The sequence below is a fragment of the Buteo buteo genome, chromosome 7, assembly GCF_964188355.1.
Source record: "Buteo buteo chromosome 7, bButBut1.hap1.1, whole genome shotgun sequence".
Classification (NCBI taxonomy): Eukaryota; Metazoa; Chordata; class Aves; order Accipitriformes; family Accipitridae; genus Buteo; species Buteo buteo.
The window spans coordinates 18,414,501-18,437,151 of NC_134177.1; the positions used below are offsets into that span (position 1 = coordinate 18,414,501).

A 22,651-nucleotide genomic window follows, 5' to 3' on the forward strand; every position below is an offset into this window, starting at 1 on the left:
GCACACCTTCTGAGGGCTCACAGAATACGTAAGGAGCTTTTTTAAACAATTTTTGATAACTTTCTTCTCTCTTTTGACTGTTGTGAAGCTGATGGCTCTTTTTATTTCTCCAGAGAAGAGAAGACAAAAAATTACCATCTCTGGTAATTTGTATCATTACATTTCTAGTCTCCATGGAAACCTATGTGGTGCTCCACAGTTGGGTAACATTTCAGTATGTTGCAGCAGAAATCAGATGGAGGGAAGACTGGGTTCTGCACCTTGCCTGTTAATCAATTAAAAATGGTTTTGAAATTATTTCCACATTGTGTTGCAATCACTTACAGTAACAATGGAAGAAATCAAAGTAATCAAATTAAGCTATCCTACATACACCTATGCAGATAACTCTGCCCCTCAGTTTGATTCTGATAGGCATTGACATGAATTTGGAAGAATTATTTGGGTTTAGTAGGATTATATGGATTAATACTATGCAAACTGAAAGCATAATAGCAAACTGTTTGTCAAGATGACTCTAATAAAAAGCTTGTCAGAGAGGTAGTAACAATCCCCTTGTTGTAAGTTATGTAAGCAAAGCATTTTGAAAATCAAGAACCCTAAATCTTTATCTTCCTGTGTCTTCACTCTTGTTCTTCCACTACTAAGGAAGAAACACATCTCAGAACTGGTTTCCTCTGAAAAGATACAGTAACTTCATCTGCCTGCCTCTTCAGGATTTCCTTGTTTTTTATTCCAAGCTTTATCAACTTGAACACAAAGGCACATAATCTTACGGGGACAGCAGAAGGTGATACAGAGAAGGAATATACAGGGAGAGACCAGTCTATTTTTGTGACCACAGTCAACCCATGAAGAGTGAGTGCTCTCAGCCACCTACAAGTAAGTATATAGTAATGGAAATAATGCAGCCTACTGTCAACCTGTAAATACTCCTGCATAGACAGCTGTGATAATAAGAAATACGTTAATTAGAGAATTTTCTAAGCATCTTAGATTTGAACAATGAAAACGCAGTATTCACTTTACAACTGCACTAAACCACAGTGGTGAAATACAGTAGTGATTTATGCTATTCACTATAACCAAACTACAAAATCTGATAATTTTGTATGTATTCTGAAGATATTTACTGCATTTGTTTCAGAATACTGTGGAGAAAATGTATGCTAGTCGAGAGGATATTGGATACGATTTTGGAGATGACTCAAAAGTGGGAAGTAAGCCAGTTAAGCCTAATCCAAACATCGATGGAGGATGGGCTTGGATGATTGTACTTTCCTCTTTCCTTGTGCACATACTTATCATGGGGTCCCAAATGGCCCTTGGAATACTCAACATGGAATGGCTTGAAGAGTTTAACCAAAGTCGTGGCTTAACGGCATGGGTTAGCTCCCTCAGCATGGGCATTACACTTATTGTAGGTATGTTCCATAATTTATTGCAAAACTACATAAATTTTTAGAATATGTTTGCCACTCATCCCTCAAGTATTTTCTTACAGTTTTCCATTTTATTAGCAGAGCTGCCCAAGTTCTCCTGAGCTGCCTTTTTAAAGTCACCAGGACAAATTTTACAAATTAGAGTGAAAAAGGGAACAACAGGGAAGATGACAGAGAAGACAATTACTCCAGGAGACAGCATGAGCAGGAAAGGATGCCTAGGACATCAAAGTCTCACTAGAATTAAGAAAACATATGATCTGTGAAGCTTCTGGCCCTCCCCGTAATCTATCTGGGAGGAGAAAATGTTGAATTTGGACAGTTTATATTTCAGTTTGGCAGCTGAACTAAAATTTATTTTTTAAGTTGTGATTGGATCAACCCAAAATAATATCTGGAGGGGTATGTTTGTGTATATATGTACATACACACTTCATTGAATTTGGACAGTTTATATTTCAGTTTGGCAGCTGAACTAAAATTTATTTTTTAAGTTGTGATTGGATCAACCCAAAATAATATCTGGAGGGGTATGTTTGTGTATATATGTACATACACACTTCTGTCTCCCTAAATTAAGATTGAAAAAGTTGTGTTTAGGTCTGCCTAAAATATTCCACTGAAAACAAAATAAAATGTTTACTTTCTAATTACTTGTGAAAAAGGCCTGCACTCCCATAGCTTTAGTATTGAGAGCAGCGGTTTCAGTTTCTTACTTTGTTTAAACTGTCCCTTCTTCATGGGGCAACTTTGATTTTAGGTCCTGTGGGTATGTGCTAAGTATTTGGTCAGTTGGTTGAATTTTTCTTTCTACAATTTTAAACAGTAATGAGAAAATAAACTGAATTGCATGAGTAGCCTGATGTTTAACATTTTGTTTAAAACATTAAGAATCTTCATGTGAAAAATATTAAAGAATGTAGAGAATTAAATAAATAATTCTTCATTTTTTCATGGTTTTTAACAGGACCTTTCATTGGTTTATTCATCAGCATGTGTGGGTGCCGCAAGACAGCTATAATTGGAGGGATGTTGAATGCCCTAGGTTGGATACTGAGTGCTTATGCCTCAAATGTGCACTACCTCTTCCTTACGTTTGGAGTGACAGCCGGTAAGAGCTGTACTAACGTTTGAAAGTTATTTATTTCAGTTATTTTTGATTCCTTTGAAGGTTACCTCTGTGAGTAAACAGGGAAGTTAGACTGTAAAGTTATTCCAGTTTTTCCTTCACTCTTTACAGCCTGTTACCTTTTCAGAAAACTTACTTATTTACTCTGTAGATTAGGCCCAATGACTTTTGTTGTCATTTAAGTCTGCCATGTGAAGATGGTGTTTTTATCACTTTCTCCCAAGTGAATGTATTACAGGACATTTTCAGTTAGAAGAATTAATGTAACCCAAACTCTAACGAGTAGAATTGAAAGATGATAAAACACTGTTGAATTACATATCTAGCTAACTAACTCCTCTATTTGTCACAGGAAGAAACAGCAAATGTTTTCTACAGGAGTTGCTTCACATTAATAAAGTACCAGATTATGATAACTATGTACTGCTTCAAACCCCATTTTAAAGGGCATTGTGGGTTCCTGCTGATAGGCAGCTAAGCTTCACACAGCTGCTCGCTTACTCTTGTGCAGTGGGATGGGGCAGAGAATCAGAAGGGTAAAAGTGAGACAAAGAGTTTAATATGTAAAGCAAAAGCTGCATGCACAAGCAAAGCAAAACAAGGAATTCATTCACTACTTCCCAGGGGCAGGCAGGTGTTTAGCCATTTCCAGGAAAGCAGGGCTTCATCATGTGTAACCATTACTGCGGAAGACAAATGCCACAACTCCGAATATGTTCCCTTCCTCCTTCTTTCCCCCAGTTTTATTGCTGAGCAAGACGTCATATGGTATGGGGTGTCCCTTTGGTCGGTTGGGGTCACTTGTCCCACTGTGTCCTCTCCCAGCTTCTTGTGCACCCTCAGCCCACTCACTGGCGGGGCCATGTGAGAAACAGAAAAGCCCTTGATGCTGTGTAAGTACTGTCCAGCAACAGCTAAAACGTCCCTGTGTTATCAACAGTGTTTGGGTCACAAACGCAAAACATAGCACCATATGAGCTACTATGGAGAAAATTATCTCTATCCCAGCCTCAATAGCATACCCATACCATAGATTTCAGTAATGTAAATTCCTGAACAACAAACAATAATTACAGGCAGGGTTCCACCCTTTTTGGAATTTCTGTTTCCATATATATTGAATATAATCAAGCAGACAGGAATCTACACACTCTCTCAGCCCTTGCTGCTTTTCAGAAAGAGCATACACAAAATATCAGCCAAAAGGCAGAGATTATGCAGAGAATTTAAAGAGGGATGAAAGTCATATTTTCAGAAAAAATCCAAGGCAAGTTTTTACATGAGGTGAAGAAGTGAGATGCTGTTGCATGAGTAATTCTGGCCAGAAAACTGGTGCAGAGGTGCCTGAGATGCCCTTGCTCACCATCTCCTCAAGCACCGTGCCTGCACTCATGAGCCCCTCACTCACCCATCGCCTCAGCCCCCGTCCACTCACCCCCCTCCTTGCTCACAGTCGCCTCACTCACTGCTGCCTCAGGGAAGTTTCTTTCACGTTCTCATGGCTGCTAGATCTAAGAATGCTGTTCACTTACGGTGGCTGCCTCCTGCTGCGGTCACTTCTGGGCCTCCATGCAAGGCTTGCGGGCTTACTGATGGCTCCTGTTCTCCCCGTTGGTGACCCGCCTTTCCAGATGCCCTCACACAGTATGTCCCTACGATCCAACCTTGTTCCCCCAGCCACAGCCACCCTGCCGCCTCAGCTCCTCTTTCCCAAAGTGCCCCTCACCTCAGCGTGGTTCCCCTCGCCCAGCTCCTCACAGCCTTGTCCCCTCACCTACTGGCCGATAGCTTTATCTCAGCTCCACGGGCTCTCCTCTCTGCGGCAGCAGTGGAGGGGGGGGCAGAGGAGACTTCTCCCCCATCAACCGTCCTGGGGAGCCCCGGGGTGGGCGCCTGGAGCTGGTGGCAGCAGGGAGTCCCCGTGGGCTGGGGGGCAAAATGCCCCCTGAGGGCCCGCACTGGGGGCCGGGGGAGGAGAGCGGAGCTGGCCCTGCTGCCGCCATTGCAGTGCAGGGTGACAAATCTGTGAGGAAAAGGAGTGGCGAGGCCTTTGGCCCCTGTGTTTACCTGTGAAGGTGGCATGCCTTTGCATGTAATTAGACTACGTTTTGCTATGTAGCCCTCAGAATGAAAAGATAAGATGAAACAATTTTAAAAACGTCTTACTTCTCGGGGTGCGCAGGGAAACGCAGTAAACGCTAACGCAAGCACAAGCCCAGGCTGTTTTTTCACAGCAGTCAACAGCAGGCCAGTGTCTGAGGAAGCAGGCAGTCTTCTGGGGGGGGCAGAGAGATTTCCTTCGAGTTTGTGGCTGGGTTTGGGGAGAGAGACCTTGTGCAAAATAAATCCCTGATCATGTATTTGCATAGCAAAGAAATAAATACTTCTAACAGGTACACTGCTGTGATGTTGAGGAGCTTTTTTTCAGGCTTTGATGGAATAACCGCTCTTTCCCCGATCTAGCTGTAGCTAGATCATGCTGTAGCTGCACGTAGCTATGTTATCAGCTACTTAGGAAAACTTTTAAGCCCAAAACACTCTTCTAGATTACAATCAGTGAGTTTGAAAGCATCTTCTGCATATACCTCTTCTGGTCCAAATCCCTCTGTCAGGAATTTGCTGTGAGAAAAACTGGGCAACTTCTACCTTTAATGATGTGTTTGCACATCTCTCAATACTTTCTACTGTACCATTAATACCCTGTTTTTTAACAAGTAAGGGGTTTTCTACTAAATTAGAGATCTGCCTTTTAAGGATATGCCTGTGCAGCTACTGTGTGGCCCTCCCCTGGAGTGCCCAAAGAGAAACCTGGAAGCCACCCAAGGTCCCACCACCGGGCTAACATCCTGTGCTGTCTCCTGAAACTTATCTCATGGTCACTGTGGCTCCACAGTTACAAAGCAAGGACAAAAACTCAGTCTGGATCTTCATTGCTGGTGAACTTAGGCAAAAGCAACAAGATGGGCCCACTAAGCAATCTCTGGTCACTGATACAATCAGATGCAAGTATTACAAATGCAGGTATTTTAAAATAGGTTTTGTTTATGTTTGTCCCCATATTAACTGTCACTGATTTATGGTGGGATGTTTGGGACTTCCCAGAGGGGTCATGCTGAACTGAACTAAAGGTTTTATTTTCCATGTGTTTCACTTTCTCCTGCAGTTAAATAGCAGTATTGTATTCTCACTGGAATAAGCATTGCAAATTTTGGAAAATACAAGACAGAAATGGAAGCTAACATGAGAATTGAGTATTTATTCTCAGTTTTACTACTACACTCGCGCAGAAGTTGGGAATAAAACTGATTTGTTTTTCATCGCTTTTTATCTTGTTAGCAAAACTTTCGGATTGATTTCAGGTTTTATTTTCATAGGCATTGGAAGTGGCATGGTTTATCTGCCTGCAGTGGTCATGGTAGGACAATATTTTCAGAAGAGAAGAGCACTTGCACAGGGACTCAGTACCACGGGAACAGGATTTGGAGCTTTCCTAATGACTGCCTTACTGAAGTACCTTTGCATTGAATTTGGGTGGAGGAATGCCATGTTCATCCAGGGCGCCATCTCCCTGAACCTTTGTGTCTGCGGGGCACTTATGAGACCACTCTCTCACAAAGACATTGCTAGTGAAAAATACGTTGTGAGAAGTAATAGTGAAGATAATCAGGCAAAAGTTCTGTCCCACTCTGCAGAGACTATAAAATCTAATGGAGTCCTCAGTGAAGAACCAGAAAAAAAAGAAGCAGCAACAAATGAAGAAGTGCTTGACAGTGTTCAGCACACAGAAATTGGAGGTAAATCTAGAAGCGGAAGGAATATGTACGGACTGCGCATTCTTAAGACAGTGAGCCAGCTGACAGTTACAGTCAGGAAGGGCTTTGCAATATGGTACTCCAGCTACTTTGGAGCTGCATCACTGTTTACCAATAGAGTATTTGTGGCCTTTATAATTTGGGCTTTGTTTGCCTATAGCAGCTTTGTCATTCCCTTTATTCATCTTCCAGAAATAGTCAAGCAGTACAACTTATCTAGTCAGAACAATATATTTCCTTTGACATCCATTATAGCCATTGTTCATATTTTTGGTAAGGTGATCCTTGGAATCATCTCTGATCTCCCATGCATCAGCACATGGAATGTCTTCCTCATGGCTAACTTTACCCTGGTCACCTGCATTCTTATTTTGCCACTAATGCAAACATACATTAGCCTGGCTGTGGTTTGTGCTCTAATAGGATTTTCTAGTGGCTATTTTTCTCTAATGCCTGTTGTGACTGAAGATTTAGTTGGAACTAAACACCTTGCAAATGCCTATGGCATCATCATTTGTGCCAACGGAATATCTGCATTGTTTGGACCACCCTTTGCAGGTAAAAAGTTCAAATTGCTAACCAACAGATATTTGTATAATAACCATGTGACTTGTTATATTATTAAGCTTTCTTATGGTATGAGTACATGTAGTTAACAAAATTACAGCTGCTCCAGGATGGACCGTAACATCCAGCTTTACATTGTGCAAATTTACAGATCCCATCTGCTGGGTACCAGCTTACTATTCACACACTACAAATTACAATCCTTGCAAATAACCCCAAATCTATTACAATCTATCCTTTCAATGGTATGTGTCCTCAAAATATTATCATATACTTTTTTAAAATAAGAAAGGTGTAACCTATTTTTATGTGTTTTGTTTAGTATATGCACTAATATACTCATGCCTCTATCTAGATGAAAAAATGATGAATAATTTTCAGGGTAGGCAGGTGTTTGTACCATAGTATTACCCCCAAGAACTATAAAGTGTGTTTGGGTGTCACCGCTCTGTTGATTTAACTAACTTAGTTTTGCCTTCCTTCAGCCAGAAATACCTACTTTGGGGACTGCACTGCTCATGATCTCTTTGCTGTCATCCACAGCAGAAGTAGAAGTATATGTATGTTATCCCTAAAGTTACTTAGGTTTAAACAAACATTCATTATAAATTTTCTCATAGAAAGAGGCGGGGAAGTACAGAAGAGATCTAGGTACTGATTGTCAATACTATAGCCAGACTACAGCTATCTTTTACAGAGATGCAAATCAGAAGAAAGCAGCAAGAAACCTTGTGAGTAATGGCTGTGATCAGCCAGGGATGGCACTAGGCTGACCTGAAGGTATTAGCAGCACAAGCAACCCAGAAAAGCAACAATGCTCTCACCTTCTCTCCCCACCACTGAGTGAGCCGATACAATTTAGAAGAAAGCTCATTCAGTGCCCTTTAAAAGCAGCAGTGTTTTACTCTACCATATATTCTTTCAGCACCTCTCAGTCTGTGCTGAACATGTCTTTGTATTTGGTCATTAGTAACGAAGCAAATAGGATGCAAGTAGTTGATGTCAAAAAAGCATCTGATCTTGGGGTTACATCCAAATGCAACCAGCATGACATGAGGGAATTTTGCTATTTGGGGCTCTCAAACCTTTCTGAATTAACTTTAATGTATTTTTGCAAAGGAATTAAGGTTGGAATGAGAGTAATTGCAGTACTGAGATTGTAACTCTTAAAAAGTCTTTTATCGGTATGTGAGTCTTTGAGAAAGCTAATGGGAATGTGTGTGCTTGCACAAAGCACAGCATTTGAACTAGCCTGCAATATCAGGCATTTTACAAAGACAATACTAGGGTGGAAGAACTAATTGGTTTGGGATTCCAAAATGTCTGTTTTAAAGTCAGACCTGTTTTAACTTGTTTGGAAAATGTACAGCGTTACAGACAAGGTTGCTTGGCTTCTTAGGATGGCACATAGCTAGAGTCCCATTTTAAGACTTCCGTGATACTTAAATGAGGGGATAGGTTTTACACTGGTTTTGGGTTTTGGTGAATGAACAAGAGCTTTTGTTAATGTTATGTTTCCATTTGTAGTAGCATCTAGAGGAGGAGACAATCACCACCTCTTTTTTCCACACAACATCTATGGATTTGACTGAAATGTCATGAGAGAAATGTGCAGTATTTTTCGTATTTTCCCATGCAATGTACCTTGTTGTCAAGCTTTGTAACAAACATGTTTTGTCCTTATTTTGCAGGCTGGATCTATGACATCACACATAAATACGATTTTTCTTTTTACATATCTGGCTTGCTATACATGGTGGGAATAGTATTTTTACTTATACAACCTTGTATTCAAAAGAAACAACCAAGAGAAAAATCTACAGAAGAAGCACAAGTGTAGAACAAATTCCAGAAGTTTTTTTCTGAATTTTTTTGTTTTCATGTTTCTATTGTATGACAGTATGAAGCTGTTTTTCTTATGGAACCAACCACATTGAGCTGTACTTAAGTGAAAAGCAAATGTGCTCCAAAATGCCAATAAATTATTAGAAATATGCTTTTAAAATGAGTTAAGGTCTTTTACTTTAGGACTAACAAATACAGTGATTAACAGCACCCTGCTAGTCTTAAAATTGGAACAATGCTAGGAGCCTTTACCCTTGCTTCTCTTTTAACTTTTCACCACTACCCATTGGTGAAACTCCATTGACTGCAGTGCAGTTACTCCTCATTTACACTAGTCCTACAAGAGAATTTGATCAGAATATGAATGGTTTGTAAAAGTCCTTCCTACTACGTATTCTGTCTGATAAAAGATTAGTTACTGAGTATGGGAAAATGATTCTATTTCTTACCTGGCTAGTCAAGTACTGTTGAAATGCTGGTACAATAATTCAGTTAATTCAGTGTATTAAAATTACTATTTCTGTCATGCAAAACTGAAGAAAAGTTCTTATATTTTTCTGAAACAACTCTCTACTTCAAGGATTTTTTTATTTTATTTTTTTAAAGTATCAACTGCATAATAAGGTAGCTATCCTCAATACATAGGTGGCATTATAAATGCTGTGACACTTAATGTTTCTGAAGTAAAACAAACATAAAAGCAAAAACAGGCAACATATGGAAAATATTCACAAACTGGAAAATGTTTCCAGGAACAGTTTGAAGTTTCTGGCTGCTTACCTAATTAGAGGTATTGTAGAAGTTCGTAACATTGCCATTGACTCCTTCCATGGGACTTGTTTGTCAAGTAAACAGTACCAAAGAAACAGAGCTAGACAAAATTGGCCAAATACAGTTTTAGAAAGAACTGAACTACAGCATGCTAAATTTTGTTACAATTAATTTAATAACAACAGCTTACATTATGAGCAGTCATGTTGCTGCTCATAATGTATGCCATGAACTGTCTAAGACTGGTCAGATTTGAGATGTTTATTCACTAGAAAATTAGATAATCCAGAGCATGGAAGAGCTAAAGACCATTTAAAATATTCAAATAAATTTTCTTAAACAACATTAAGCGCCTGGTAATCAATGCAGAATGTTTTGCATGGTGGTACGAGACATACTTTTTTCAGCTTTGAGAGTTGAGTCTGATGTTATTTTTCCTATCAAATAAAAGTCACTGTAGCTTTTTTTCCTGCTAGCCTTATGAAAGTTTTTTCACAGCAAATCAGGTTCTTAGTTTAATACTGATACATGCTGCTTGAATTCTTTAAAACCAATTGATACTGTTCAATTATATTGTACAAATCAAATATTGCAAAACAGTTCATTATATCATTATACAGATCTTTTTTATAGCTGCAAGGTTGGTTAAAAAGAAGTTCTGAACTGCAACTTGTATTGTTCTATATTGGAATTCACTGGCTTCTTAGTTCCACACTTCTACAACTGTTGGCAAGGATACTTTAAAATAGATCACTGAAATGAGCCAAGTTAAAAAAGAAAACCTTAAGAAAACCCCAAACTACTTTAAGATTAAAATCAGTTCATTCATATAGGATAGTTATGTATGGCCTTTAAAATTCATATTAAAACAATTGAGGTGGCAGTGAACTGCAACACATGGTGTGAACACGCAGTCAGTAATTTCTTACAAGCGGCTTTTTTGTTGGAGAAAATGTTCATGTAAATTACACTTTCACATCAGTTCTTCTGTTACAGGTTTAATGTATTCTTGGTGTGAATGCTGCTGCTAGTTTATTTTAACTGAGTTATTGGTAAAATATATAAATATCGAAGTGACGATTTCCCTCAATTTTCTTTTTTACCTTTTTGAAAGATATGTACCCTTTATACTTGGATCTTCACTTTGTCTTTTGTCAAAATCAACTTTATTTACATATTATTGTAATGGATAATATGTTGTTCACTTATAATATCTGCAATATATCTTTCTACAGAAGTCCTTACTAGGCCATATGATGGGAATAAACTTATATTACCCCAAATTCCACTTCCTGTTCATTTACTAATAAAGTTCATTTTTTTAAGCTTAAAAATGAAGATTCTCCTGCAAAATTATTGTTCTTATTTCTCGTAACAGAAGTGACAGGTACGTGGTTGATCAAGGAGAACAGAAGGTGGGCTGACAAAGTCGACTTAAATTAGGATTTTAAATTAATATTCGCTCAGTCCATATTGGCTAGCATGGGTTCTAGTTTCTTAATCTGAAACTGCCTAAATCTGTTATGAGAGCACACGCTAAGAAAAAATTAATTGGTGGTAAATTGACAGAAAGTGAGAAAAGAGGATCTGTTGTTTTGTAGCTCTGCTCGCATACTGTAGTTCTCAAAATCATCCCTCTAAAGCAAAATTACATTTCATAGTGTTTTATTACACAGAATGGAAATTTTATGAATACAGTATTTTATGCACATCATGAAATTTGTATTTGTCATTGTCCTAACAGGAAATAGTCACAAAGAGGAAACAATATACTTAAGTGTTTCTTCTATCTAAGGATCTACAATCACCAAATGCTTCAATATTGGTATAGAACAAAATATTCTTAATCTAAATTAGCAAATATCTTTTAAGAATTAAAATACTGCTTTATAAAGAAACAATGATATAAGGACCCTGTATTCATAGTTTTTAATTGATTTATAAAATTCAAGCTTGACATGTTAAAAAATTGTAAACCTAATACACTCTTCAAATTTTTCACTATTATATCCAAATACTGCAATTGCTGTTTTTAATACTCAGGTCTTAAGTCTAGTCAATGACAAATGATATATTAATCAACATGTACTTTCAGAGTAGTAATATGTGGCCTCTTAATTACTGAAGCTAATTGTTGGAGTAAGTCAGTCATGTCAGTAACAACTGCCTTCATCTTACAACACTCTTAAGTAACCATTGTTACAGTCTTGTAATATAGCTAATGTTTCTTATCACATATGCAACTTGAACAATGGAAGTCAATTACTTTCAAAGGTTCCTGCATCAGCAACACCAAGGAAAAATTTTGCCCATATACCATTCTGGCAGAGTGCCTCAAACGTGATTTTGATGGATTGTTCAAGGTGAGGATGATCATTTGATCTATACCCTCAGTCACCAAAGAAGTTTCTTCTTGGTAGCAAACTTATTATTTGCTTCAAGTTTAGATAATTAATTTCAGAACATTTTAACACACATCAAACTCTGGAACCAGCTACATGTTATTTGCCTATAAACATTGCAGATTTATCATGATGGACAGTAAAAACCTCAGCATTGATCAGCAATTTTTGTATCAAGAAATGATAGATGGTTTTCTATAAAGGCAATAATGACAATGCCATAGCATCTGATATAAAATATGGATTGTGTACAGCATATATACAAAATAGAGAAGTCAGAACGAAGAAGTACAAAGAAGCCACAACCTTTTCTATTGCTAGTAACTGTTATGATGCTGACTATAATACAATTTCAGGATGCTCAACATACTAAACATATTATTTATATGTTGCTCCTAGTAAGACATACTTTGTTTTTCCTCTTTCAATCCTTAAAATAATCTGCTTTCCCTAGTAAAGAAGTCAGTATGTCCAACCTGATAAGCACCAAATGCACACCTTAGAACAATTGCTTCAATGAAAAATGCATCTTTATTCAGTTATTTTTTTGTTTTGAGCATCTTGTTTCTGCCTCCTCCTTCGGAGCTGCAGCTGTAGCTGGAGTCTGTTTGTGAAGAAGAATTGTTTCCAGCCCATTTCCTGGGCAAGTTCTTTCATTTCTGGTGTAATTGTGTCACACAAGTTCTCCACAATATTTTCCCATAGCGCATTACTGTTACATATCTAGTTGTAAGAGAAAGCAGAGTCTTTAAAATCATGATTTGGCTTACTCATCGCTGATTATTTTACTACACAAAATGTGTTTAGACAACACAGATGCCTTGTGTGAAGGTCACTTACAGTGCAAGCTGCCCACCCGTCTTGAAAGACACAGTATTAGTTAAAACTCACAATGACATAAGTGGAAGTTTTGCCCCGTGTTGCCAACGCAAGACATCGCATGTTCTTCTGTGAAAAATTTGAGAAGCTTCTTTTGGTATGATATCAAAGGCCTTTATGCCACACTAAAAGCAGCTGTAATGCCACATACTCTCCTGGTATGTAATTCATACAGCCCCACTGAAATCAATGAAGCTGTATAAGATTATGCCAAAGAACTTGTCAGGATGTAGAAATCACATCACAAATACAAATCTGTTTTCAAGTTAAGTAAAAGAAGCAAATTGCCTTTGGACTTCATCAGAAATGCAATTTTAGGAAGCTTTCAGAAGCACTGTAAGGATTAAGCCTGTTTCTCAGAAGATGCTTCCCTCTTTCAGAATGACTCCATAAACAGAATTGGGCAGAAACATTATATTATAAACAGGAAGAAGAAATGATGTAATTTGTTAGATGACAGAACCATCACAAAAAAAGAATTAGGAAGATACTCTGTGTCATTGTATATTATCTACCCATTGTAAGTTATACCAGAGCAGAGTAACATTGATGCTTCCCTCAAATGTCCCACTTTTCTAAATGTGTAATTGCAGGGACCTAAGTGGAGTTGTACTAGGTGACTCCAACGCAAGTGGCTGGTATGTCTGTCACAAGTAGTAACAGAAATGGAAAAGCAAAAGTCCTGGTATAACTTCTGTTACATACTGCTGATGTAGCTGGATACCTTAAACTACTTAATTCACTGACTACAGCAAAGCTGTATCAGAGCATGTGTGGTCCTATTTTTGTTGTTCTTGAATTGTGAGGCAGGCACACACAACATGCTAGCGCATTTTAGCAAAGGAAAAGCAGGGATTATTGGGGCAAAATTGCTGTGGAAGTCCTGAAATGAAAACATGAATTTTAAAAATTTTCTTTAAATTTCCTCTTGCTCTCCGTCTGTCACCATTCTGCTGTTCCTATGAAAAATGGAGACCATTAAGTTAAAAATAGTGGAGACTGGTTTTTTGTATCATCTATCTGTATTTCCAAATGCAGTGTTCCATTAAAAAAAACCACGAACAACATACAGAAAGAAAAAGAGATAATCACTGTCATTATTGTGGTTTTCTTTCCGCGCCAATGGCTTTTGAACTGCGTCCTAACAATTAGACCTTCCCCTCTGTAAATCAGAGGCAAGAGCTGCCCGGCGGGGCAGCCCTGCCCGGCCAGCGGCGCGGAGCCGGCGCTCACCGCGGGCTTCCTTGGGAGCCTGGCTCCCTCTGGCGGGAGTAGCTCCCTTCAGCTCATAGGAAAAAGTATTTTTCTCTCTGCGGTTTAATTTTGACCGTTTTGGCTATCTAAAGACCTTGTACAAAATAAACTAAACGAATCCTATCCGGAGCTTGTCCTGGGAGACATCACAATCTAGCAGTTTGCTCAAAAAGTGTTTGGAAAACTACACAGTGCTTGAATGGTAGAGCACTTCGGTACTTTGTTTCATTTGAGATGGAGTTTCTTTTACCATACTTAAAAATAGTACCTAGCAAAAATCTAAAATACTTTGAAACACATATTGAAAGCATCTGAATACTCTGGAAAGCAGGATTTATGCTCAGAACGACACAGTCAGAGAAATGCCATGCTCTGGGTAACAAATGGAGATACCTGTTTAGTTCAGCCTACAAGGAGGCATTGCATGGGATGGACGTACAGAGCCTTTCACACTCTACTTTTCAGTCCTGAGTGCAGAGACTGTTCTATTTTTTCCTATTTGAAAACCTGAATATGCTATTTTATAATTCCAGAGGAGCAGCGTTCCAGCCTACACAGAAATTAGCCTGGAAATGAAAACTCATAGTATTGGGGCAAATTTTTAATTCTGTAAAAATATTGCTGAAATGAAAGAAAGACAGCATGGCATTACTAGTTGTAATAGGTTATTTCATTGTGCCAAAAATCTCATCTTTATTATTATGTAACTTAATTCTTTCTAGGATTTCCTTAAATTCCAGAACATCCAAGGCTTTGTGTTAAACTAATGAAAAGTTTACTGCCCTCCACAGTATCTCATCCTACTGCACTCACACTCTGCAAATGAGAGATGGATTCCAAATATACTAATAAATAATTTCCTGACCTCTCCTATCCATTCTCTTCCTCTCCTTTAGCTGTTTTTATTCTCTCATCCTCTACCGGTTGTTTCCCAGTCACAATAGCAACTGTTCTATCTTCAAACTGAAATAAAGCCCAGAACTCAGCAAGCTTATCTACCTCCATCTGCCCTTCATCTCTAAATTCATGGCATGCTCTATTTTGCTATCTCGCCATTTTCTCCTGTGTTTTCTCCTATTTCTTGTGCTCTCTCTCTCTCAAGCATCTATAATGTCTTTGTAGCCACACCATAGGAACAGCAGTACAGCCACGTGCTCTTGAACTGTCAGCAGTCTTCTACAAGGACTTATCTCGAAATCTTGGGCCACGTAGCCTCAAAATAATACAAATCCTGTGAGTAATCTCATCCTGATGCAATATGGAGATGTACTCTGTACCAGAGACAGGTCCTGTTCTGCAAACTAAAAGGTTAATCTGTCTCTCTGAAGTCTTTCAGAGAGTATCTAGCTGTCACATCAGACTGAAGATGACTAAACCTGTTTTTATCTTCCTCCTAAAGTCTCACCATTACTTATGTTTTCAGTAACTGTACAACCCATAACTTGACAGGCTTCATTTTAGGCTCCTACAGCACCCCTGGGGATAAGAATCAAGTTATTTTTCTCTTTAATATGCTTCTCTTCCTATTTTTCATAAGGTAAAGCCCTTTTCTCCCCCTACTTGAGTTACTGCAGCAGCCTTTTCTCAGGCTCTGACTGGGATAGAAAATGTAATTTTGATGTGTTCAGACCCACAAAAATAAGGTTCCTCGCTCACAGCTCTGAACATACCATCTTTCCATCCCTCCAGTTACCTGACCCTGCACAGACCAGGAAGTTGGAACAGACGACCTCTGAAATGCTTTTCCAACACAGCCTAAGTTATCCTATGACTTTTCTCCTTTTGCACCAACAGATTGGCCCTCATTCTCCTGGGACTTCCAGGCTATCCCTCCCTACTTGTCACACCTCATTCAGCACTGAGAGGCTACCCATAGCTCCAATCAGCTAATAGTGGCAACTGCTGTTACTCACTCTTTAAAGTTTCAATTCAACATGTTCATACTATTTCCCATAGTTTCCTGATAGTTGGAAAGAGCTTCCTAGCAAGCAAGCATAATGTCATCTCTTTCTCTTCCTCCTTTTCTTACAGCTCCTTGCTGCAAGGTCTACAAAAATCTTGAAAAAAAATGTCTTCCCTTGTGTCTTGTCTTTTGTCAAAGACTTAAAATGTAAGCTTCCTAGGAAAGACAATGACTTTTTTGTGCATTAATGAGTCTAGCATAAGGGGATCCTGGTGTGTTGTTGAAGTTTCTAGACATTACAATAATACAAATCATAATGCAAAGCATAGGTTTTACATTTCAAATAGTTAATCCTGGAAGTAGTGCATAACACCCAACCATGGGTTACAATGGAATTATCTGGATCACTGTGTTTATTATATGCAACAACAGTTTGCAGGATAAGCACAGTCTCTCTAACAGCCTTTCCAAGATCTAGCTTCTATTGCACCCATTCAGTTGTTTGTATACAGATGATTAATTTATTGTCTCAAACTTTAAGTAAAGCACACAGATTGATGATTATATTAAACGTGAGATGAATCAAAACAAACATGCTGCACAGCTAAGATAACAATTTTAAAATAGAATTTTTTTTTTCTTACCATTTCAAATCTGCGTGAAACTTGAGAAAGCCTGGCAATATCTTCAAGCTCCAGAAAGGAAATGATGTACAGGAGCAATGGGACAGGAAGCCGTTCCAGGAAGTCATAGTTACCTCGGCACAGATTGAGGACATGTTCCAGAACCTTGGCACCAAACACTATAGCAATCTGAACTGTGACAAAAAAAACCAAAACCCAAGAGACAACAGATTTGTCAAAGTTTCTTCCCAATAATCCCACATTATTCAGATACATCTTAAAAAAAAAAATCAGAAAAGTCAGCTCAAATTTTTAAAATATTTTCTAGAGAAAATAACATATCTTATATTGAACATTAGTAATTTATAGTATTACAATTCATCTCAAGAGTTGCTAGTGTCATCCAGGAAGCCTACGTAGTAAAACAAGGCTTTAGTTAAAAAAACTGTACATTGCTTAGTAGACAGCAAACTCTTGTCTCAGCTGAGGAACTGAAACTTGTCCAGATCCATTTTGTCCACCTTTCCACACACATATGTATTTATTTACGTAACGACTGTGCTATTTATTCAGGATGTTAGTAAAATAACTGAAAAAAGTACTTCAGTTGTATGCTTTGAGGAAAATAATGATGGTTGTGACATTAAGAGTCCCTGTACTACTTCTTGTCTTATGTAGGTACAGTTAAACCATTAAAATGAAATTGAAGACCGTTTTCTTCTACAGTGACATGACATTTTTTGCCTCATTCACTTTGTGATCCAGTACAATGGCAAATTCTTTTCTATAGATCTGCTACTTCGTGAGCTACTCCCCATCCTGCATTCATACATTCATTATTTCTGTTTCAGTGTCCAACTTGGAACTTGGCCTTTTGAATTTAACACAGTTTCTTCAGATCATTTATCTATTTTATCAAATTGCTTCAATAAAAATACTAGTTCATTATAAAACAGGATCCTGAATTCAATTTGCTACACTTCTAATGAATGGTCAGTGGTAAATTTTGGAGCTGCATGTTGTTTCCTAAGATGTGATGACATGAATGCAGTCATCCAGATTTGTAAAGGACTTTTTGTTTTTTCTTTTCATACAGGGACACAGGGATCAAAATTTAAATTTAAAGCAGAATTACTATTTTTTGTATTATGAAATTATTCTAATGTACCTGAAGTGTTTTTTGTTGTTGTTGTTTGGGGATTTTTTGTTTTGTTTTGTTAACCAACCAGAGTCTATCATCTCATGTATGTTAGTCATAAAAGGAAAGAAAAACAGAATCATAGAAATTGAAACTATACTGACTATACACAGTAAGTGCATCCAATTTTGATGCAGCAGTTTTCCTTCCAAAATATTTTGTAAGATTAGTTACAAGCCTCAAGCTTATGTGAATACATTTGAAAGAGCTTTCCAAATTACAAGATTTCACTGTTAAGATGTTAAGACTTTTCTCTTCTCTTTTTGTTCCAAATATTCCTGAGGTAATGATGTAGAAGGAAGCTACCACCTTATCTTCCTTCATGTCTTTGCATACATGGTCCAATACTGTTCAAGCTTTCTTTTATGTTGCTATATCAAACTGCAAGCGCCAACAGTTTGCTGGTAGCTCTCATTTGCTTTTTTGCTTTCCAAGCATCTCAGTTCTATATAGTTTGCAATTTTCCGCAAATTCCTTATACAAGTACAAAAACGATCTACACAGTCAACTAAAAATTGTCTGGCTGATCTAATTCAAGCTGATACATAAGAATGATCCAAATCTTTGCATACTAGGGATGATGATAATAATGCTTGTAGTCTGCATCTATTTCATGTTGAATGATTAAACAGGCTACCACATGAATATTTGCTGCTCCTTAATATTTTCTTAAAAATTATCTATTTCTAGAAATAATGTGACCTTGTTTGGCTATTTTAAAATATATTTAGCTGTATTTATCTTGCTTTATAAAATGTATCTGCAGCTAATGATGAACTAACTGTGAAAGTATCTTAAACTTCAGGTTTTCTGTGAGATTTTCATCCTATGAGTGCTAGCTACTACTTGATGACTTGTACTATTTGTTCACTGATCCAAAAAAGTGAATAGACCTCTATTCTCTTGCCCTACACTATCATCAATTAATTTTCTATCTTTGCAAAACCATAATGAAAATCTAGCCATATACAAAATCTTGATCTTCCCTCTTGGCTCTGTCAAGATTATGAAAAGAAACTAATGATACCTTACTTCACTGTCCAAAAAGAAAAGAAAACATTTCCAAACAAACACAGATGTTTACAGCTGTATGATAGTTAATATAAATTTACTAAAATGTTAATGTTTATTATAAAATGTTTACTTCATCAGTTTTCTGTTGGATGCTTCAAATGCCTGTATGGGATACTGACAAAATGTTTCATTTGCAGGGCGACTATTCTTCCTATGCCCATTAGAAATAATTTAAGCACCTTTTTAAAAAAAAAACAAACAAAAAAACCCAAACACCAGGAACAAACAACCGAATTTTCTCTGAAAATCTTCAACCATGTGAAAACAGATAAAATCTTAGGAATGGGAACTAGGAGATAACAACAGGAAATACTAATACTTAACAAAAGATAAACATTTTGCTGGTAGGGATGTACTACCATGGGTCTGGTGAGGAGTCTTGTATTTGAACACTCATTTGGCAAAAAGTTCAGTAAGGATAATGAGAATACTATTCCATTATATATATTTGTGGAGAATTATAAAAAAAAAAAATCTGTAATAGTTAGGAGAACAGCAGCAAAGCTCCTTTTAACAGGAGGTGAGAAGGAAGTGTAAAAACATCTGACTGCGTGGAACAGCAAGAGCTATGGACAGAAATAATATCAATATAACAATACAACTTCTCACAAACATAGTATTCGTAATACTTCTATTTATGTTAGTATTTTTCTGGAAACAAAATACTTTTATTTTAAAATTTTACTAAAAACCAGAGGGAAAACCCCATGTGGTTTCCTATGGGATAGGAAACCTCTGAATCACCAATAACACTTTTCAAGAAAAAGCAGCCAGGTTTTATTTGTAACCTACTGGTTACACGGGATAACAGTAGAAAACTGCACGTTAACAATAATTTAACTATTTGAATCATTGTATCCAGGTAATGTAAAACAGATGTTTTATTGTGACATTATTTTAATACCAAATGTCACAGGAAAATCTTACAGTATAAGCAATGAGAAAAAAACCCCAAGCTAAAGTCCCTACCAATATATATACACATATCAAATCTACTTTTATGAGGTAAATAAAAATTTAATTTTAATTTTTTTAAAAAATAAAACCACTAAAACCTATTGCTAAAATTCAGCTATAAATTCTGTGTAATTCTTGGCAAAAAAAGTATAGAAGACTACTTCTTTGAAAGCTCAAGTTTATAAAAATTGATAATCAATTTTTTAAAATTAAAATGTGGTGCAACTATTTGCATAAACTAATGGAGTGATCATAAACACCTACTGCAAAAAAGCGTAGCATATTTAAAGACTCCCTGAGCACTAGCCAAATTCAACAGACAGTCCATTTTCTGCTGGTTCGTGATACATTCGTTCCCATTCTAGCAAAAACAAGTAGTACTAACTGAAATTAAAGATTTGTTTTGTTATGGACTGTGAGTGCTGACTGAAACTTTTTCCATGGTTTGTGCATATATCCAGTCACGTGAGCTCAGAATGTGCAGCTTTTCCATCAATGGAGCACTAACAGCAGTCACATGCATTCTCCCTACCCAACTGCCTAAGGAAGTGGTATTATTTCAAGCAAATTGACTTAAAATTGGTCAGTTGCAAAAGTTATAATGGGGATCAGAAACACAAACCTAAACATAGATATGCAGACCACATTAACTCACCAGGGCTAAAAATGTCTTGATTGTGCTGTTGGAAGTGGTAGATTTTAATAAGCAAAGCATAGGAAACACGTTGGTCTTATTTCAGACCCTAAATGAAGATAAAATCAAGTTTACTCTTGAAAACAGGTACATTGTCTTGAGGAAAGTTTTACCCTTGTATTGGGTTTGTGTAGCAAGGTTTCGGTAGCAGGGGGTTACACGGGTGGCTTCTGTGAGAAGCCGCTAGAAGCTTCCCCTATGTCCAACAGAGCCAATGCCAGCCGGCTCCAAGACGCCACCGGCCAAGGGCAAGCCCGTCAGCAATAGTGGTAGCACCTCTGGGATAACAAGGGAAAAAATTTGCACAGAAACTGCAGCCGGAGAGAGGAGTGAGAACATGTAAGACAAACAACCCTGCAGAGCCCCAGGTCAGTGCAGAAGGAGGGGGAGGAGATGCCCCAGGCGCCGGAGCAGAGGTTCCCCTGAAGCGTGTGGTGAAGACCCTGGTGAGGCAGGCTGTCCCCCTGCAGCCCAGGGAGGTCCACTGTGGAGCAGATCTCCACCTGCAGCCCAGGGAGGACCCCACGCCGGAGCAGGGGGATGCCCGAAGGAGGCTGTGACCCCATGGGAAGCCCACGCTGGAGCAGGCTCCTAGCAGGACCTGCAGATCTGTGGAGAGAGGAGCCCACGCTGGAGCAGGTTTGCTGGCAGGACTTGTGACCCTGCGGGGGACCCACGCCAGAGCAGTCTGTGCCTGAAGGACTGCAGCCTGTGGAAGGGATCTATGCTGGAGCAGTTCATGGAGGACTGCAGCCCATAGGAAGGACCCACATTGGAGAAGTTAGTGGAGGACTGTCTCCCATGGGAGGGACCCCAGACTGGAGCAGGGGAAGAGTGTGAGGAGTCCTGCCCCTGAAGAGGATGAAGCAGCAGAGACAACATGTGATGAACTGATCCCAACCCCCATTCCCCAACCCCCTGTGCCACTGCAGGGGAGTAGGTAGAGAATCCGGGAGTGAAGCTGAGCCTGGGAAGAAGAAGGCATGGGGGGAAGGTGTTTTAAGATTTGGTTTTATTCCTCATTACCGTAATCTGGTTGACTGGCAATAAACTAAGGTAATTTTCCCCAAGTCGAGTCTGTTTTGCCCGTGACAGCAATTGGTTGAGTGATCTCTCCCTGTCCTTATCTTGACCCACGAGCACTTTGTTGTATTTTCTCTCCCCTGTCCAGCTGAGGCGGGGAGTGATAGAATGGCTTTGGTGGGCACCTAGCCTCCAGCCAGGGTAAACCCACCAGAACCCTCTCCCCTACCACCTGAGATTCATATACTTCTTGGTAAAGTGACCTCCTCTGCCTAGCTGTAAAGAAGATGCTGTCTACCAAAGCTGTTGATGAGGAAAACAGGACTTCATTTGGAAATGACATCTTCCAAGTTCATTATAAAAACAGGATAAATATGAAGTCACATCTGTAACTATTTTTTTTTATGTCTGTACCTAATCAGAATACAAGATCGGCTTATGTAACAAAAAAAAAAAAATCTCACCAATGCGAGGTGTTTTGAGTGCTACCTAGTCACTTGGGCTACAAAAGCCTCGGATCTCAATCCAGTCCCTGCAGGTGCAGTTATGAAGTTCTCCATTTTCAGACCAGGTCATAGCTCAGACCTCAGCTATTCACTGCAGTTGCTGAATTAACGTGTCTTTGGCTTAGTAGTTTCAGGAAACTCTTTCCTCTGAGCCATGATCAACCACATCTTGTGACACGACATCTCTTAAAACTAATCAATTACTGAGAACCAAGATTCTAAGAAGATGCAGAGCAGTAACTACTCGGGACACATAGTCCCATGGAACTTTGGAAAAAAGCATAATTATTTCAGATGTTCTCAGTGGCCGGTCTACCAGGAACAGGTTGGAAGACAGCTCCATAAATCTACCTTTTGCGATTTATTTAGTGGTGTCTCCGCTGCCTTTCTTTTTCTGGCTGTATGCTCCTAAAGTCATAATGCACTTGTATAATCCCAAGTACCTGTTGCACTTGGTGTTACTTATGTTAAATAAGATTGGGAATCCAGGTAGCTCATGACATGGCCACAAAAACAAATGTGCTGGCACAGACCATTTTAAGGACTAAGTTATTAGCAATAAAAAACCTGCT

At 38.5% G+C, this 22,651-nt stretch overlaps 2 protein-coding genes across 4 annotated transcripts in view; one reads left to right on the forward strand and one right to left on the reverse strand.

Moving 5' to 3' along the window:
• Positions 1 to 702: 702 nt before the first annotated feature.
• Positions 703 to 10,359, forward strand: SLC16A14 (solute carrier family 16 member 14). Its single transcript, XM_075031799.1, has 5 exons — positions 703 to 882; positions 1,148 to 1,424; positions 2,410 to 2,553; positions 5,946 to 6,941; positions 8,642 to 10,359. The coding sequence occupies exons 2-5, from the start codon at positions 1,163 to 1,165 to the stop codon at positions 8,788 to 8,790; spliced, it is 1,551 nt and encodes a 516-aa protein (XP_074887900.1). The 5' UTR covers positions 703 to 882; positions 1,148 to 1,162; the 3' UTR covers positions 8,791 to 10,359.
• Positions 10,360 to 10,561: 202 nt separating this feature from the next.
• The window catches only part of FBXO36 (F-box protein 36), a 32,835-nt gene continuing 20,745 nt past the window's right edge, over positions 10,562 to 22,651 (reverse strand). For 2 of the 3 annotated variants that reach the window (XM_075031802.1, XM_075031800.1), the window contains 2 exons: positions 16,649 to 16,821; positions 10,562 to 12,691 (listed from right to left, as the gene is read on the reverse strand). In XM_075031802.1, coding sequence (XP_074887903.1) covers positions 12,500 to 12,691; positions 16,649 to 16,821 — 365 coding nt within the window. In that variant the 3' untranslated portion in view covers positions 10,562 to 12,499. Of the gene's footprint in view, positions 12,692 to 12,713; positions 13,807 to 16,648; positions 16,822 to 22,651 lie in introns of those variants that run through there. The other variant, XM_075031801.1, reaches the window with a different exon arrangement.

What these genes read in the sequence shown, in the direction of transcription:
- SLC16A14 (XM_075031799.1), top strand. Translation starts at nt 1,163, where the DNA reads ATGTATGCTAGTCGAGAGGATATTGGATACGATTTTGGAGATGACTCA. An exon ending in TACGTTTGGAGTGACAGCCG is followed by an intron (nt 2,554 to 5,945) that starts GTAAGAGCTGTA and finishes TTATTTTCATAG; the next exon opens with GCATTGGAAGTGGCATGGTT. An exon ending in GTTTGGACCACCCTTTGCAG is followed by an intron (nt 6,942 to 8,641) that starts GTAAAAAGTTCA and finishes CTTATTTTGCAG; the next exon opens with GCTGGATCTATGACATCACA.